This window comes from Merops nubicus, unplaced genomic scaffold (genome assembly GCF_000691845.1).
Source record: "Merops nubicus isolate BGI_N331 unplaced genomic scaffold, ASM69184v1 scaffold1049, whole genome shotgun sequence".
Lineage (NCBI taxonomy): Eukaryota > Metazoa > Chordata > Aves > Coraciiformes > Meropidae > Merops > Merops nubicus.
The window spans coordinates 58,062-71,692 of record NW_008630017.1 but is presented as its reverse complement, the minus strand read 5'-3'; the positions used below and the strand labels follow the sequence as shown (position 1 = coordinate 71,692).

Sequence of the window (13,631 nt, the reverse complement as noted above, 5' to 3'; positions counted from 1 at the left end):
TAAAAATGCTATTATTTTTCTAAGAGTACAAGCTATCAAAAAAGACTCTTTCAGGAAAACAGTAGAATCTTTACATGAAAATCAGGTAATTCCAAGACAAGAAGTACTAATCTCTAGGATGGTCTAAAAGTTGGAGTACAAAACCTTAAGGCTGCCATTATTATAGGAGAAAATTAATCCAACCTATCTTGTTTGGAATCTTGTCCTTGATAGCCTAAGAACTTTCAAAGGATGTTGTCATCACAGTGTGAAGTTTCTCATTGTTCTCACTGATAAGAATTGAAGTACTTCAGTGGGAAAGGACAAGTAAGCTTGGTTTGATGTTGTTAATTCATCTGTTAACTTGCTAACTTTACCAGCTGAAGAGCATGCTGCTGTTATGAAAAAAGGCTAACCCTTCCCTCTCCATGGTGGTGCTTTGCTGCCTCCTTGACTGTATGAACTTAAAAGGTGTTGTCATTAAAGTGTCATCAAGTACACATTACATGGATCTAATGGAACAATTTTACTAATATACACATGTATATAAATTAAAAGAATGACAAAAAAAAGAGAATGTCTTCTTTTATTTCTTTAAATCTAATACCTTGCAATTGGACATTTATTATTTATCCCTGAAAGGATATCTCTGTCAAGCTTAGGGATTTCATCATTGTTCAGTTTGATCTACACTCACTCTGAAAGAGTGAGAAGTAAACCTGCCTTTTTTTTTGTTTCAGCTGAGGCAGACAAAAAGCACAAATACAATGTCATGACGGAATCTCAAAAAAGTCATTCAAAAGCAAGTCAAATGCATCAGTTTAATAAATTTCTTTAGTTAGTGTGTCACTTTTACTGTATATTGACTTTGCTTTTTAAGTCACTCAAAGACCATATTAGCCTTCTAGACACAAGAGACTGTCTATCCATCAGTCCTGGCACTGTTGTTCAAAGCCTCCGCAAAGTGAATTCATCAGCAGTAAATGCAGCACTTGCAGATCACTGCTCTGCAGAAGCTGCTATAGTCCTCCCTGTACTTAAACTGAGAGTAACAGGAACTATCACTAGTGGAGGATCTTTCTTGGGTCAGCTAATGCGAATTCCTTTAATCTCTTTGTCCTAGACATGGTGAACAAACCTGTAGTAGGAAACAAGTACTTTAACATTGCAGGCCACTGCTATACAAAGCAACAGAAAGAGGACTTGAAGGGAAAATTCTTTTCTAATGCTGTATCGTGACCTGAAAATAGATAGGATCCTGCAGTTAAATAAAGCCTGACAAACTATAACAGGACTAACTGAAAACGGACTATTCTTTTTTCAGCAGCTAATTTTTTCCATAGGGTTCCACCTTTCAAGCAGGCACATTATATCAGGCTTCCATCAAATGAACAAAATTACAGAGGACTGAATATTTTCTTCTTGGTAATGCTGCACTTTCCCAGATCACTATGATTCCTTTCTATAAAGCTCACTAGGAATTGACTGAGGAGAGTCCAAAGAAAGAATCTTAGAAAGAGCATCCATTGTAGCTACTGCAATCTTTTTTCTTTCCCTCCCTCCTTTAAAGAGCTTAAAAAATACTATATCATAAATACTGCAGTGAAATATCAGTATTTAATCCCAGTTCAAAAGAAAAATTGGTCCTATCGTTTTGGCATCAAATTCTAATTCATGTCCTAGGTTTCATCTAGATGACTGACCTGTCAACTAAAAGAATAATAATGTGCTATCTGAGCATGGTGTTATCTACAGGATCTCTGTTGTGTTCTTAAAAAAAAATATCAAGAAAGACAATATCTTGGAGTAAAAAAATCTGTCTTGTCTCAGAGGATGCAGTGAAGAGCAAACAGAAGTTTATGAACTTTAACTATATAAAGAAAGATAAGAGATAGCAATTAGTATAAAGTATGAAATACAGAAAATTTATAAGACAAGCTGTAACTTCAAGGGGAAAGTTGATACTAGCAGGCATAAAACTCTTAGAACAAAAAAAAGCAAAATGGCTTGTCATCAAACAATATGGCCTATAATCATATGCAAAAGAAAAAAAAAAGAAAAAAATCTGAAGCATTCAGTCCTAAATGCCAGACATGTTTAACGTGAGACAGAAAGTAAGTTTAAAAAAAGATTTAATTTAACTCTGTGAGTTTGACGTTTGTAGGCTTAGTAGCTGCGCATTAGCTATCTGTAAGACGTTTAACTTTATACTGTATGGAATTCCTATTTAAATTATACAATTACATGATAAAAGATAAAGAAAGGGCTACAGGACATCTCATGGGAGAATAAAAACTAGGTGAAGATGTTCTAGTAGAATTTTGGAAGAATTTGAACTAAAGTTACTGGTACTGAATCTTCCATCAGTAATCTAGAAGCAAACATAAGCCACTGTGGGTAAGAAGAAATGTACAAAGTGGAAATCAGACAGATTTAAGTAAGAAACAAAGCATAGATTATGTTAACTATAGTGAAAGAACAGTGATAGAGAAAAATACCAAGGACAACACTGGATGGATAGGATAGCTAGGATACAGCTAAGAAGAATCCATAACAGATTGCAGTACTGGTTAAAAAAAACCCAAACCAAACCCAACAAAACCCCAAAATTTCAATGTTCATGTATCTTTTATTGAAATCATATACATAATCATATATATACACATCTAAAATACATACAACTCATGTAATTTTAAAATATGTAGAAAATGACAGTATTTGCACTGTGAAGTACTTGAGTGCATTTATCCTAATTTGTGATTAACATGGCTTTAAAAATTAAACTGTTAACCACATTCCTGAAATAGTCAGCCTAGAAATTCCATATGGTGGAAATATCTAGTAGCAATTCTAGAAGTTCTTTGGTTCCTAAGAGAAACTGAAAAGACAACCTTAAAAATATTTCAAAAAATCAGTTTGCCCTAATTCTGCGACATTCCAAGCTGAGTTTTGTTTAGTGTTTGTTCTCCATGTCAATGTAATAAATTATTTCAGGTATTATATACAGAATTATAAAAGATCATGAAATTAAACTCATTGGAACAAAGTAAAAAAAAAAAAAGGTTTTCTAAAAAGCACCTGATGGGAAACTTTCTCTAGATTTTTATACTCAAAAGACTCAAGAACTGAATAATGTAGAAAGGGATTTACAAAAATATTTTAATAAGTGATTTAAGAGAAAAGCCATGTTAAAACTAACGAGGTATTCATTGAACAATAAACTATCAAACAGAACAAACTAGTCTGGCTAGCTGGTCTTCTGTTCAGAAATCAGAACGTTGTCTGTCTGGCTTATATTCTTGTTTAGCCTGTAAAGTAATCCCTCTTTCAATCTTCATTTCACAACACAATATAAACTTCTTTGAAAATGTTTAATGTAGAATTTTGATTAATTATGGGGCCATTTTTTGACATCAAATAGATAACAAACTGTTTCAAAAATATTTCCTTTTATGAACAGCTGTTCTGAAATGTTTATAGTCTCTACAGATTTGATTTCTTTCTAGCAGTAATTTACCTCTTGTGAAATCTGTGTTACTTGTTCCTTCTGATGTTCCAGATCTTTTACAAGCAACGAGTTTTGCTTTTCTAGCTGCAGTAACCTCCTTGCCAAGTGAACACTGTGTCAATAAAAAGCAAGCTCAAGTTGAATTTTTTCCAAAATATGCAAAAGAAATTCTCGCATTTATACTTCAGAACCTCATTGCCTTAATTTTTCACCAATGCTTAAATACTAATATATAAATTACACAGTGGAACGTGTGGGATGGTCCAAGTTAGAAAAACAATGAAAATGTTACAAAATTTAACAGCACTGAAATAGCACTCCCACAGTTATGCTGTTGTAATATTTTTTACAAAGTAATTTTAACTATATAATTTGTACAACACCACACAATTGTAGTAATCATGTCAAAATGTTTCAAGTAATTATGACTATCTACTTCTTGGAAACTCTAGGGAATCACTGTAATCAGCTTTTCCTTAAATATTTTTTTTTAAAAAATATGCTTATCAATATACATTTTGTACTGGCACTGAAAACTGTCATATTTTATCATTTTCAAACACAGGTAAAATTGTTTTGTCTGACATGTAATATGCTAAATAATTAAGTGATATTGCCACTTTTTAAAAAATTAAACTCTTACGTAGACCCACAAATTAACTTAGGAGTGAAGAGACAGGACTTCTGAATTAATTAAACACCCTAGTTAAAAAATTAGATCCTCAACCTCTTGCATCTTTCATGGCCAAAGTCATAAGTGTTTATCATCAATTAAACAACATAGTTCCATAGGCAGCAATGGGGAGATTCAGCATGCAATTACTGAGCCTACTTCCAGACATCTAACCTGGTCTTTCAACTTGTTATCCATACAGCCTGACCATATTCCACTAAAGTGGACTCCTGGATGGTGTACTGAAATGTACTCCAACTCCAACAACTGCACTGATTAGAACTCAGTTGGTTATAATGGGAGGTTTCATGCCAAGTCCCCATGCTAAACCTATGACTAGATGTCTGAATTGACGTATCTTGTAATGAATCCTGCCATCTTTGTAAGTGTCATGGTTTGGGTTAGAACAGAACTAATCCTGTTCAGTTATTTTACCACTCAGCACAGTCTCTTCCAACTGCACTTCCTGATCTTAGCAGCACATTTTTTGCAGACAGTGTCTGCTTCTAGCAGTGATAATGCTCCATGTTTAGAGTTACCACCAAGGATTGGTGTGCAGAAAGACTCTTACTAATACTTGCTCCTGTGGAGACCAAGGCCACTGCTAAATCCTGTCTACCACACTGGAAGGGTACAGAAAGTAAAAAGCCACACCTGCAGGGACGAGCAGACAGAACAGAATGACCCTAAACTGACCAGTGAGGTATTGCACCCCACATAGGTCATGTTCAGTATAAAGCTGAGCAATCACGAGGGTCAAGCTCCCTTCTTCAACAGCCGGTGTCCAAGAGGGACTCTGTCTGTCCTGCCTTTCATTCCCATCCATGCTGCTAAATCCAGCTCCTGAATGTGGTTCCCATCTGCTGCCAAGTCCAGTCTGGCACTTCCCCAGTGCCTGCTCCACAACATCAGTGGGGATGGTGATGTAATTGTTGTCACAGGGTGGGTTCTATATTGGGTTTGTATATATTCGTATATATTTTGTTTCATTATTTTCATTAAAGTTGTTTTAGTTTCACCTGTGTGAAAAACGTACCCCTCCATACAGTCTTTTACTTTCACCTATGTATGAGAGGAATTACCTACTGTTCTCAATAGCATGCAGTAAGAGTTTGGTTCTCTCAGTTACTCTTACAAGGAATATTAAACTGCATAAATAGTAACTACGAAAAAGAGAAATTAATTCTCCAAATTAGTTATTTGGATTTTTATTTAAGAGATACAAGATGTTTGTAATGATCTCATCTAGTACAAAAGAGAAGCGAACCACTTCTCTGACTAGTTAGGGATCTTATACATTAGCTTTGGAGTGAAAGGGGGAACTTGGATACCTTCCCATGCTAACTTTGGGAATGTACCTCATCATAATTTTCCCAGCTACAACTAGTCAGTGAACTTGACAGGAATATACAAGTGACATCTTATTCTGGGAAACTTTGATTCCAACTATAGTAGAAAATTATGCAATGCTCAAGAATGTGATAATTTATTGTTAGCAAACCACTATAATGTTCCTGGTAGTATTTCTGGCATTTACTTGTTAACACTCTCCCAAAGAGTTCAAAGGCACAGCTGAGGAGTAAGTGTTGGGAAGGCACCATTGCCAATACATAGCTCACGTGCAGCTTGAAGCTAACCTACCCTTATAGTTCAGTTTTAGCCAAGTGAGCTACTACATGCCATTTGGTCTTGATGCTTCAGAATGTTCCTAGGCAGAGGACTTTAGAGCCCTAATGGCTCAATGGTTGGACTTGATGATCTTGGAGGTCCCTTCCAACCTAAAGGATTCTATGATTCTATGATTCTATGTTTAACTTGCTGCTCTGGGTGGATGGTGCCTATGCCCAAAGTAACAGAACAGTTGTTTCTGGCAAACAGGCAAAAAGGTGTAGACCTTGCAATGCACCATGCTTGAATATGTGGTTTTGTACAAAGTTTCAGAGACCGAAGTCCGTGCTGTGAACTTGTAAGAGCTCTTCGTTTAAGAGCCTATAACTCTGGAATTAAAGATCAAGTAGTGGACCCCAAAACCAAGATTATTCACATTTGTAATATATTCTCTTTCCTTAAGCAACCCTAGAGAGCACAAAACTTATCTGTGTTTCTTTAGTGGGTCTAAACATAAAAGTTGGTGTCACAGAGACTTTTCTTTAAAGTTTAGGGAGTTGAAGGCATCACACACATTTTCTGCATGGCAGTTTGCCTTGAGTTAGAACAGCAGCAGGTAAGCCATAAACAAACTTTTAAGGGTTTTGAATATTCTTAATTTTAAAAGATAAAGTATATGGTCTCCAACACTATTATGAAGGATTAAATCAGCTTCATCAGCCAATGCCTTTTGGAACAGAAGAGGAATATATAAGACATTCTGACAGAGCCACTTCCAAGCTCAGAAAGTGTCTTCCAAGCACAATCCTGGCTTATTGATCATTAGAGTCACCATTTAAGGGTGAATTAGCAGAATTATATTTTTTTATATGTAAATAATCTAAACAATCTAATAAGGTGGTAAAAAAGAAGGATTGAATCTGAAACTCAGAAAAATTCTCAGACTAGAGGAAGAAGGAACTGAAATTTTAGGAAATGATGCTATGGAACTCTCAACAATCTCCTAAACAGATATGCAACTGGGTTAGGGAGTTTTTTGCCCCCTCCCCCTTTTTTATGCTAATCAAACTGGCTGAATTATAAGACAAAACATAATGCACATATCTTCATTTACTTTATCTTGAACACGTAAATTCAGGAGGCACTTTTTTACCTTTGCTTTAGTCGTCTTTTGGCTGTTGTAGGAACATTAGCACCATATCCATACGAGAAGAGAACCCTTTCAGCTTCAACTTCATTTTCCACTGAAAAAAATTACAGAAGGGTACTGTTGAAGAACATACTAGTGTGCAAGAACTTTCAAACTTCTAAGCAATTATATTTATAATTATACATGTGCCCAAACACTTTTCTAGAAAACAGATTTTCTATTGGTGTAATCTCCTCGACTTGAGCGGAGCAGTTTTGTTCACAATTAGCATTAATACATTGCAATACATTAATTTCTTATAATACTGGCAAGCTTTTAACTTTTTATTTTTCTCATTAACATAAGACCTGTGCAAAATTAAAGTAAAGGAAAAGACTTCAGTGTCTGTGAATATTCATGTTACTGGCATAGTCACAAAACACACAATAATAGTCTAATTCAGCAGTACTGGGTTAGGCTGCTTAGGGTTTTTTCCTAAGGAATTAATTTTCTGTGCATACATGAGGAAGTAGAAGAAGATAAAATTAGAGGGTGCTTAAGCAGAATGGACATAAACAAGTCCACGTCACCAGAAAGGACAAGCTCTCTGAGGGAGCTGATGTCTCTGTGAGGCTGCTCACTACCATTTTTGAACGACTGTGTTGATCAGAAATTTCTGATTATTTGAAGAAAATAAATGCCATATGCATCTTCAGAGAAGGGCAAGAAGGAGATTCTTATGCTTATGCAAAGTAAAAATACTAAAAATAATCTCTGCTTCCATAGATGAGTGCATTTCTGAAAATATATTTCTAGGGATATGAAACACATTAGGAAATGATGTGACAGTCGTATCTGACCCATCTTTCCTAATGCTCCAACGTCTTAAAACCAGAAATATCTTCTCCACATCTTTCACATCATTAAAACTTCTTTCATCACTTGTTTAATACCCTTTCAATGTTATTTTAAAGAAGGATTGTTAAAACACATTTAGAAAAAGAAAAGCCTCTAGTAGAGCACTTGGGTAAGTCACATATCTAGTTACACGAAAAAACAATACAGAAATTCCAGTAAGTATGACAGAAAAAGTTTACTGATGTGGCAGTACAAGGGCACCAGAATTTCAGATTTTCAAGGCTGTTTTAGTTCTGACAGGAAATTTTCCAGTGCTTTACATACCTCTGTTTCAGAAAAACATTAAAAAAACCCACCCACATTTAACCTGCCTTTGTCATAATCCTTCTTTTTTGGTTACAAATTCAGTGTTGTACACATCAGAAAAATGTCTGTAAGATTCATATCTGTCATTTGTGTCCATGTAAATGTCATATTGTGAAGACAAACACAAAAAAAATGGAACTGTTGTACATATGAAACCAAAGTAATGTTCTATATCAGCGTGTGCTTCTGTTATCTTCTTTTATGTCTTGAAAGCCTCTTCATCTGACTTTGTGGTGTAAAATATATATTTTACAAATTAGGGGACACTTATTAATGACACTTTTTACACTACTTAGCAAAAATAGTGTAAAAAATTGTGAGGATACAGATAGGTTCAATCGTTTTCTTTAAAAGATATTAACCAATGGAAGCAAGAAGAATCAAATAACTAGCCCACAACACAAATATCCTAGAAAGGAAGAATAGACAAATGCCAAAAAAGTTTACTATTGTTATTAATGTGGAAACCACTCAGATGCTGCAACGATTGGCTACATAAGTTCTTGATAGTTTCCTGAATAGGCTGTTTCATGTTATTTCAATATTAATAAAGTGAGGCATAATGATGAAGGAATAACAGTCACAATTCAGTGATCTTTTCCACATGCAGATTCTCCAAAGGAAAAAAAAAAAAAAGTTTGTATGATTATATGACAAAAGCCACCTCACATGTGCAAGTACAGTTTATTAAAAAGTCCAGAGAACCCAACCCCTAGCAGCAACCCCTAATACTGTAAAACACTGGAGGCTTCGTAAGTCAAGAAAAAAACATTACATGGTATTGAAAGCAGTGACCACAGAACTGAAAAGTAAAATCTTATTCTCATTAAAGTCCACAGAAAATTCTAATTGTCTTCAATAATATAAATGCTTCAGCGTAAATTATATTCTCTGAAAGACAGACTGCAGTATTTCCAGAATACATTAAATTTGAAAAATAATAATATTTCCTTTCTTTGAACTATTTTTCTACCTTTAGCTATTTATGACATGTAAATACCATGACAATTCAAGACAGGAGAAAGCATGTCTCTATTCTCCTTCAAAGTGCCTTTAAAAAAGAAATGTTTTTATTTATTCTGATTTTTCTAAGAAGTTCCTTTTGGTCTTGGAATTCAGTCTTAATTAGTATTAATATTAACTTTCAAAATCAAATACACTATAATAACAGTAAGAAAAAACAATGTTAGCTATTAAATAGAAAGTATATTGAAATAAAATTGAACAGTAACTCCCTTTTTTCTCTCCAACAAAAGGAGAAAATAAAGCAAATATATTTTAACAGAACAGCCCTTTTGGAAACTTTCTTTAAGTCATATTTGGTAGCATAAAAGATGTGATTCTAACAAGTACAACCTGCGGTGTATAAAATTAAGTAAGTATGTACAATCTAATTACTAGAGATACTCAGATATTGCTGCATCCCAGCAGTACGTACTTTGTTGTATGCTGTCAGTTATATATAAAGATTATGCAATGATCTTCTACCTGGAAAATGTTACTTATAAATTGTGAATATATTTTGGAGGAGTAAAGAAAGAGAAAACGACAAGAAGATAGAATTATTTTGAAATCTTAAAATGTCCTACTCTGTTTGCACACAGGCCAAAAGACTTCAAGATTATGAGTCTTATTGTCAAATTAGAAATTACTTGCTTTATGGAAACATTTAGGCTGAGTATCAAATCAAAAGAGATACCAGAGAAATTTTGCTCTATTTGAGAACAGATACTGTTGTTTTTGCCAACAAGAGACAAAAACTTTCAAGAGTAATCAGCCTGAATTTAATCCAGGATTTAGTACTTGGAACAGACTGATCTGCCACAAGCAACTACTTAATATCGAATTATTATTAATTCAGCACAAGGAAGAGCTGTTTTTCCCCCCGTTCATTCAAAAATTCACATTAATCACTGTATTTTGAAACCCATAACTCTCTGTCAACAAAGAGGGTTTCCTGGTATTCTAAATATACTTTAATAATAGAAAACCTAGAAAAAAAAATAAAATCTAATCCAATGGATGATTCAAATAAGGTAAAGAGAAATAAGGGAAAAGATACGCTGAGATGATTTTAATATCTTTATTTCTAAGTTCATGTTTATTTGATGCATAAAGCACATTTAGAAACCTGTCATTAATATTTTCTGTCAAAATAATTGCTTCATCTTAATTGCCAGGCATGAGGAGGGAGAATGACAGGCACTGTAATACTTTGCAAGCACCATGACAAACAAGACGTCTTGTCATAATGCCAGAAATACCTACAGATACAATATAATTTATGACAAAACTTACTTTCTGCTGTCTGCAATATTATCTCGTCAAGCTCTTTTTCAAGTTTTTCATAAGTATCTAGCCTCGCTTGATACTCAGAATTCTGTGTTTGAAGTTCAATAATGCGTGTTTCACTAGAAGACTGAAGACTATAAAATTCCTTAGTAAGCACCTGCAAGAATGAGTAATGGAAAGATCAGAGATTCAGCACTACAACTACTTGAGAAAGGCAAAACATAATACATGTAAAATGCTTGGCAGTATGATACTAAATATTTGGTGTAACTTTTGCACAGGAAAGCTCTAAATACTTTAAAAAGCAGTTATTTTTTCAACTACATTATCTTGCACAGATTAGACTCTCAGGTCATATCACGCCTATCTCCTAAGGCCTAAGAATCTATCTCTGAAAAAGCTACAAGAATTTTAAATGAGACTTAGGAAAAGCAATGTAACAGCTAAAAAAAATTATACACAGCAGTTAAAACAGTGTAAGAATGATGTAAATGCATTTCTTTTCATTGCTTTAACTGGATTCAGGTTTCAGTTACCAATTTAAAAAAAAAGCAGGTTCCTTTACAGAATGGTAAATGCATGAACATAAAAATTTGGTATTTAAGATATACCAGATTCTCATTATTTACTCATTACTGAAAGGTAATATGCCATTAACATTCAGGACTAACGTAAATAGTAATCCACTAAGCTTAAACAAAAAAGCTTTCTTTTTTAGCTTTCAAAAGTAAAAGTTATGAAGGTCTATATAGGAACTAAAGTGTCATATATTGCTTGAAAACAGACAACAACGTTGTCAAGATAAATATTACAAACCCAATAGGAATTAAAAAAAAATCCTTGGTAAATAAAGTAGTAATCTACATGCTTTGCAAAAAAAAAAAATCCCACCAAAACAGGCAAAGTAATAACCAAGTAGTACTGTAGCCAAGTTTATTACTAACTTCCCAGATAAAAATCCCAAACATTCAAGATGACAACTGAATATAGATCTTGAGATATAGAAAAATATATGCATCGTGTATACAGCAGTAATACAAGGTTTCACTGTCAGTAACGCTGGAGAATGGACAATTGCTTAGAGAAACAAGCCACCTGAGTATAAAGATTGGTCCAGTGTCACAGAAGAATAAATGTGTAAGTTAAACTTCAGCAACATACAAATCATGTTTCCTAGTTTTAGCATGTATAAGAAGAGAAACTACTCTATGCAGAAACCCAAACTAAATAAAGAGTTGGTTCACAAAGCAGCTGTAGCTGAGACACAATATACTAGTGACCACACTATTATGATTGCTATCCCATAAGAAAGGTAAATAAAAACCCTAGTCCATTGATACTATATATAAGAAAGGAAACGAAAAAATTAAGAATACAATAAAAAAGAATAAAAGTAAAAGCTTCAGTTATCAAATATTTAAATTCTGCAAGAAAAATTTGGAATGAAGGAATGCTAGCTTCAAACTGTCTCTCTAAAGAGAAAAGGAAGTGCCAAAAGTGTCAGAAGAACTGAATGCCAAATATTTAAGATATTATCAGATCAAATAAATGTCCACAAATAAAATGGAAATATAACTCAAATTTAACCATCTTCTCAACGTTTAGACATGTCTGTGCAATTGAAAATCTGTTTAGCAACCTCAAAGTCAAGCAAAACTGGCACTCCCAGTACTCGTGACCACAATTAACCTCATCAGCCAGGATCTGAATGTCCCAATACAGACAAAACAAGAAATCACATTTTATCTGAAGCTCCCTGATGCTGTTTCCACTCGACAGTAACTTTTCATGAACACCCTAGGCAGATTCAGCACTAGAAATGTGGGCATTTGAAGAGCAGTATCCTTCTCCAAAAAAGGAAGGCTGGCATAGCTGGCACTTGAAAAAACAGATTTTTATTCTGTTCAGTTTGTATCCTGACATTTGTTTTAGACATACGCTGCCAATCTCATTTCAATCTCACAAACTGGATTCAGTGATATGACTTTGGGACTAATTTTGCACAGGTGATGAAAATTTGTTTTAATATAAGTTTCCACTGCTGAATACTGGACACTTTTCCTGGATTAAAACAGGTGGACAGGATATGACACATTTCTGAAAGTACACATTTGAAAGAGAATAAATTCTAAGCCTGTAGAGCTAGGGAGGTCCAAGTCGTTCAGCACGACGTAAACGGCGCTGGCAGCAGGGGCAGCTTCAGTGGGGCTAGCCCGGCGCTGCCCTGTGCCAGACGCAGCCGGTTCCAGCCGGATCCAGCCGACCCGCCACAGGGCGCGGCTCAGCCCAGCAGCCAATGTGGGGGTGCCTTGGAGAAAAGCTGTTTAAGAAAAGACAAATACACTGCATGGCGGTGAGGAGTGAGGGAATGAAGTCTGAGAAGCGGACTTGGTGAGGACATCAAGGCGATAGGAGGTGCTCCGGGTGTCAGAGCAGACCTTCCCTTGCAGCCCATGGAGAAGACCACAGTGAAGCAGGTTGTTCTCCTGCAGACCATGAGAGACCGTGGCAGAGCAGATGTCTGTTCTGCAGCCCATAGAGGACCCCATGCTGGAGGAGGTGCAACCTGTGGAGAGCCCAAGCAGGAGCAGATTTTCTCCTAAGAAAGCCACAGCCCTTGGAGGATCCACATCAGACCAGGCTAAAAGTGTGAGGAGGAAGAAGCAGCCGAGAAGAGTTATTATGAACTGAGCCCAAACCCCACTCCACATCCTTCCCTGCAATGCTTGAGGCGGGAGAGGTAGAAGAGTCAGAAATAAATGAGGAAAGGAAAACCCAGAAGAGAAGGAGGTGGAAAAAGATGTTTTAGTTTCTGTCTTTGTTTCCCACCACCCAAACCTATTTTAACTGGTAATAAGTGAAATTAATTTTCCACAGATTGTCTGTTTCCCCATGATGGTAATTGCTAAGTAATTTCCTTGTCTTTGATTTCCCTAAAACTCAAAAACTTTTTCAGCTTATTTACATCCTCCTCACCATCCTCTTGAGCAAGGGGAGTGCAAGAGTGGCTGGGGGTGCCTCGCAGCCAGCCAAGGTCAACCCACCATGAGAGGATTTGTAATATTTGGTATATATTCAAAGGTGTATACATCATGTTCTCCTTTACTTTAGCTGTAAAAATTTGTTCCAGAATTGCATATCAGTCAAAAGTATTTTTATTATGTGACAATGCTAAGATACTGATACTGAATTCACCCTAACTGATTTGGTGTAACTAT

The 13,631-nt window shown here is 35.3% G+C and overlaps 1 protein-coding gene across 1 annotated transcript in view; it reads right to left on the bottom strand.

The window, feature by feature from the left end:
* PIBF1 (progesterone immunomodulatory binding factor 1) overlaps positions 1-13,631 on the bottom strand; it is a gene marked incomplete at its 5' end in the record, with an annotated part of 93,528 nt that overhangs the window by 30,763 nt on the left and 49,134 nt on the right. Inside the window, 3 exon segments of the mRNA XM_008947112.1 lie at positions 3,497-3,599; positions 6,922-7,012; positions 10,420-10,570. Coding sequence (XP_008945360.1) covers positions 3,497-3,599; positions 6,922-7,012; positions 10,420-10,570 — 345 coding nt within the window.